Below are 6,002 nucleotides of genomic sequence, written 5' to 3' on the forward strand. Positions count from 1 at the left end.
CAGCTGCATAATGGTCACCTTGTGACCAGTCTTGCCTCACTCACCCCAACACCAGATTGGGGGAAAGCAATTTGAAGCGAATCCTGTATTTCACGGGTAAAGTTTTCAGCTTTTACTACTCCACTGCTTCTCCCGGGTTCTCTGTATGGCTGTGGACCCCATGGCTCCTGCCTGGTCATAGTTTCATACACTAGTGACTTATTCCCTTCCTGCCTTCTTTGTCCTTTAAACCTTTTCATTCCTGCCAGTGACTATGTAGTTGTCAATTTTAAACTCCCTAAGGAGAGGTTCTTCTGGGTTCAGTTAGCGGCGTTGCTCCTTCTGCACAGAGGTCATAAACTGGCCGGATTGTGTGAGATGGGCCACTCCTGGGCAGGCCCCCTGCTGGTCCGTCCAGTTGGCATAATACCAAAGGCAGTGTCTCAGAGACAGGGTATAGCCATGGCAGTCACTTAGCAAACGATAGGCTGCTCTCCAATACTAATAAATAGTGGGAATTTAATGCTAGAACGGATATAAATTGTGAAAAAACTGCAATGAGGCCAGAAATAGATAAGTGTCTAACCACTTAATTGCCACTATTTCACAGTGTGACCTGGATCATTTGCAGTGCTATTCTGGGGTGCCACTGAGGAATTAGGGACATTTTTTTCTTAAGATATTTTTGTTTATAACAGGCTGAGTAATAGCACAGATCATAATGTACCAGACTAAATGTGAAGACCTACATTTAATGCTTTTATTTATCATGGACTCCGTACAACACTGGACAAGCTAATAAACTTCTGGTGCCTTAGTTGCTCCATTTCAGATGGGACTAATTCCTGTCCTTTTCCTGTTTTGCCTGTGTACACAGGTAAGATTAGAGAGGTAAAAGTACTTTGAACCATTATTTTAAAAAAAGCATTTGAAAGTCTAAATAAGTACTATTTTCTGTGTGAAGTTCTTAATGAAGTTATAAAATGAACAGTGGATTTAAGTTGGTGTTTTTGCAAAAGATTACATGTTCTCGAATCTGTTCATTTCCATCATGTACTCAAATGTCTTTCTTCCCACATTGTAATGTATCTACCATACACATATAGCACTTAGCACAGGGCCTGGAACATGGTGAGAACTATGTAAAAGTTAGCTGTTTTCTTCGTCAGTGTGAAAAAGAATTAGTCAAACAAAAGTTGGTAGAGTTAAATTCGTAAAAAAAAAAACTGACCTCCTTCTCCGCCCCTAATACATACCGTCTTAAAATGCAATTGCTTGAAGTACATAAAATAGTACATCATGTGAGAATATGAATGAAAGAGAGCATGTTGGGCCCTGGCACATTGGCCATGTGTTTATAAATAAAAGGGGTGGCAGCTGAAGGTGACCCTTCTGGTAACTGACAGCCTAGCTATTCTCAAAGACTGGTTAGGGGCCCTGCTGTGTCAGTATCCCTTGGGAGTTTTCTAAAGTCCCCGTTCTTTTTTCTAAGATTTGGATCGAGGGGCATAACAGTGGAGAGTGGGAATGTAAAACATCGGAAGTTTCTTGGGTGATCTGATTCTTAGCCAGGTGTAGGGAAATGTATTGCAGGTCTTTCACTTGTACGTCATTCGTTTTCTGTCTTATCATTCAAAGTGGTACCCTATGTGCGGGGAAATAAACATTTCCACACCCAGAGAGGAGGATTGCGAGGGAAGGCAGAAGGGTGACAATCTCTGCATTGCAGGCTTATGGGAATATTGATTTCGCATTTGCTTTTCTTATTTTTCAGTTTTCTGGTTGAATATATATTATTTTTATAATAATTGATTTTACAGAGGAAAATATTTAAAACCAGTGTAATATTTTAAAGACCCCCATGCAGTCTATGTTTTTAGTATAGCGAATGTGGGGAAAAAAATAAAAAAACAAGCAGTTTATCTATACACACATCCATGTCACATAGTTTTGTTTGTTTTTTCTTTAAGGAGAGGCTACTTATAAAACAATGTAGGGACAATGTTTATTCATCTGTTTTGAAGAATGTGACAGATTCTTTGAGAACACCAATAAATGTGCATTTTAGAGAATATAAACTAGGTTAAATGCTAATTAGCTTTTGCTTCTTTTGCTTTGGCAAGACTGGAAGTATATGCCAGTGGTCCATGTTATAAAAGGCCTGATCAGTCAGTAACTTATCACTGGACGAGGGCAAAACAGGGCGCTGGGGCGCTTCAGACTTGCCGAACGGTCTGCGTTCTGGGCTGGGCGCCGAGACAGCACTCATTCCTTCTTGAAAATCCTCTTGGCTTCTACTCCTTCATACACGTAAGTCTGAAAGGTGTTAAAAACAGAGGAATTCCCCATTAAGATTTAAGTTAAGAAAAATGTTAGGTTATATTAGATTAATATAACATTATTATAGGTTTGAAATGAATTTGTAGTCTTTCTCTTGTACTCGATAGCACCATTTTATACAGATACAGGATACACCCATTTAAAAACAAGTTTTCAGGTAAAGTACGCGTCGATGTATTTGACATATACCTAAGTTCTCTTTAATGAGTAGGCATCGGGAAATATATTTTTAAAATCAGAAGATTTATGAGAAAAGTAATAGTCTGTTTACTGAAGATATAACAGCAACTACAAAATCAAAATTATCTGTATGTAATTATTTTTTCCTTTGGGAAATAGCTATAATCCTTTCACAACTCACCTGGACCAGTTCACCACCGATAATTTCCCGGACAGCATTCAGTTCGTTTCCATTGTCTACCCGTTTGAAATTTCCAATGAGTCGATTTTCCTTTAGGTTCCAGGTCCCCTAGATAAGGATAACAGAATAATAATAAAATAGCACTTTTTAGGGTCTTACATGTGTCGGGTACTGCTCGTAGTTGTACAGGACTACTTCTTCCATCTCACAGTGACCCTGTGAAGTAGGTATTATCACCTCCATGTCACAGATGAGGAAAACGAGTCACAGAGCCAGGACTGAGCCCAGGTCGTCTTCGGGCAACCAGTGTGCCCCTCTCACTCCGTGTTTCCAGATGCTAAATTTTACTTTTCTAAATCTTTCATGTTCAAAGGGTGTCCTAAATTTAGTCATGGCTCAAATTAGTTTCATGGAGAGGTTAACAACCTTGTGTTTGTTTTAATTTATTTCATTGTTACAGTACTTTTTAAATGGCCATGATTGAGACCATGATTTGATAGTTTGTCATTGCAGACGTATATAATGTAACTAGAAGAATTGTGAGGACAAAAAAGTTTTTAAAAAATCAGTTGAAACATGTGACTCCCCAAATTTTGTGTCTTAAATATTAAATTGTACATTTCCAAAGACCTACAATGTATCATTAGACCTTTCCATTAGACCTTTTCACTCATTCAGTAGTTCATTCATTTATTTTATTATTTCAGTTACACTTATCAAAAGCCTGTTATGTTTAAGTTAGGTAACTCAAATGTTTCGTTGCTATTGGTATGGAAAGTGGAAAACACTGAGCTTTAGTTTTCTTTATGAATATGTCTATACTCAGTCATTCAAAGGGTTTTTTCTAATTCTTATTGTCCAATCCAGACTCCTTATAGATGTGTATGAAAATAAAACCATGTAAATACTCTGCCACCTTGTGCAATATCTAATGTGGATAAACTTGTAAATGAAAGAGACCTACATCAACAAAACCACCCAGTGACAGAAAGCAGAGATTATTTTAGTATTATGTGTAAAAATCAAGAATGCATTGTTTATAAAAAATTGCTTACACTGAGTTCAGTTCCGTCTGCTAGGCTGTAAGTAAACATGACACCAAGCTCAAAAACAATTTCAGTACTTCGTAAGGCACTTGATTCTTTGACCGTGAATTTATTTCCTTCTTGTGTAATTATCAGTTTCAGATTGTCATGAGCTGCAAGCTTCCTTTTTATCACATTAATACCTGCAAAGGAAAGAGATTGGATAAAATAAAGTCAGAATGCCATAGGAAGCCTTTATTTTTCCAAGTTCTGTTTTCGTTAACGATTCATTAATATTTTGAGTGTGGGGAGGAAACCCTGAAAGCACTGTGTTTGCACAGAGCATTCAAATGGCTTCTGCAGAACAAGTTCAAGCACGAAACTCAAGAGCACTGATTCCAGCTATTTCTCCAAAACTTAAGAAAGATTAAATGAAGTATAGCATTACAGAATCTCAGAACTGAGTAATTTTAATAAAATCATCAAACTTTTTGTTTCAGTGTTTAGTAAACCAAACTCCAAAAATGGCAAAGGAAGCATTAAAAAGCATATTCATATATTTATAAGGATATACAACTTTAATTCTGCATGTACAGTATTTTTTCTAATGTCCCTTTGCTTTCCATAAAAGCTTTAAATTTTGAATTTCATAATTATCTTTGCTTTTTGTGACATTTCTGACTATCACAAAAATGAAAAATTGGTTACTACAGTTAAGTTCATTATTGTAAAATATATCAATTCCATAAATTTGCACTTAGAATCCCTGAACTGTAGATCATAATGGATGCAGATTTTTATTTCCGGGAAACGACACAAACTTGTTTAGCCATTTTGTGCAGTGTGTAGCTTGCCAGGGTATTGGTATATCGTGTTTTTCCCAAAATAAGACCGGGTCTTATATTAAGTTTTGCTCCAAAAGACGCATTAGGGCTTATGTTCAGGGGACGTCATCCTGAAAAATCATGCTAGGGCTTATTTTCCCATTATGTCTTATTTTGGGGGACACATACTAGGTATTAAAATCAGTTAAAACCTTAGAAACTACATAGTGTCATGAGATTATTCCTAAAGTTTTATAGGTCAGAGGAAAAAAGAACTAAGTCTTATTATTCAGTGCTATGACTTTTGATAGAACTCTTTTCCATTAGTTTATTAGATGGTCTTTGCTTTTCCATCCCCTAGAATTCAAAGTTTTGAAGTCTGGAAGTTATCATGACACACTGCTACTTTTTACTTTCTAAAAAAAAAAAGACAACAAGAAAAACCTGTCGATTTTCAGTGATATAGGCTTAGTCAGCAGTGAACGTGAATGAGACTTCGGGATATATTTTGCATTAGAGGACAGCACGTGAGACTGTCTTCTTCCGCTGGTGACACAGTGCATCTTCCTAACGAAGCAGTAAGAATATGGTTTTCCCTACCTGAACCAGCCACACTCTGGGTCCTCTGTGCCCAGCTGGTGCCATCCCTAAGCACAGAGCTTTAGAGGGAGTTAGAAAGAAACAAAAGAACACGTCTGTGAGAATTAAGCCTTACCCATCTTCTCCATGAACTTGTCATAGTTCTCATTCCGGTTTACCTTCCAAGTGCCATCAAACGCCATGATTTCCAGGGGAATCAGCCTCTAGGCAATCGGAGACTCGGCGCTGTCCTTAGGAGAGCATTTATTCTCTTTCTTATCTCAGAACCACATTCATTCTGTGATGTGGAAGTTTAAAGGTCAAGAGTCCCCCTAACCAGGAAAGCCACGCCGCTGCAGTGTTCTTCCTCTAACTCCTTAGCTCTTCTCCTGAAATTCAACTGAATGAAAATATAATAAGTATTCCTGTTCTTTCTTGAACTGCCATTTCTGGGCCCATTTATTTCAAGCATTAGAATGCATACTGTCTGAGAATAGATTTCCTGCTCCGAGTTCAAAGTGCGTCCTGTTGGAGCTAACATAATTTAGAGCATATAGCAAATAACATCTGGGAAATGAGAGGATTGGCGACCTATTCCTTTTTTACAATCGCAGCTACAACGTAAATTAGACTATGACCAAATACAACTGACAGATTAAAGTTAATATGATAGCGAGACTGAAAATGTATTGATTTTTCGAAGATATCATTTTGAATTGTGTCTCGGGGTTGCTACAAGTTTAGGTAAACATCCTGGCACCTGGTAAAAGGCATGGCACGCAGTAGAGACTCGTGCTTCAGTTTTGGTTTAGGATGGTGGGTGAGAGGCCGCTGAGAAGAATTTCAAGAGGTGGAAATGTGGCTGGAAAACTCCCATAAGAGAGAGAATTAGCT

General features: G+C 37.8%; 1 protein-coding gene across 1 annotated transcript; it reads right to left on the bottom strand.

Annotated features, from left to right (window-relative positions):
• Positions 1-2,167: 2,167 nt before the first annotated feature.
• On the bottom strand, positions 2,168-5,359 carry FABP2 (fatty acid binding protein 2). The gene is made up of 4 exons (XM_081077494.1): positions 5,245-5,359; positions 3,736-3,908; positions 2,681-2,788; positions 2,168-2,295 (listed from the first exon to the last, which is right to left on the bottom strand). The coding sequence occupies exons 1-4, from the start codon at positions 5,309-5,311 to the stop codon at positions 2,245-2,247; spliced, it is 399 nt and encodes a 132-aa protein (XP_080933620.1). The 5' UTR covers positions 5,312-5,359; the 3' UTR covers positions 2,168-2,244.
• Positions 5,360-6,002: the final 643 nt, after the last annotated feature.

The sequence above is a fragment of the Rhinolophus hipposideros genome (assembly GCF_964194185.1).
Source record: "Rhinolophus hipposideros genome assembly, chromosome: 16".
Lineage (NCBI taxonomy): Eukaryota > Metazoa > Chordata > Mammalia > Chiroptera > Rhinolophidae > Rhinolophus > Rhinolophus hipposideros.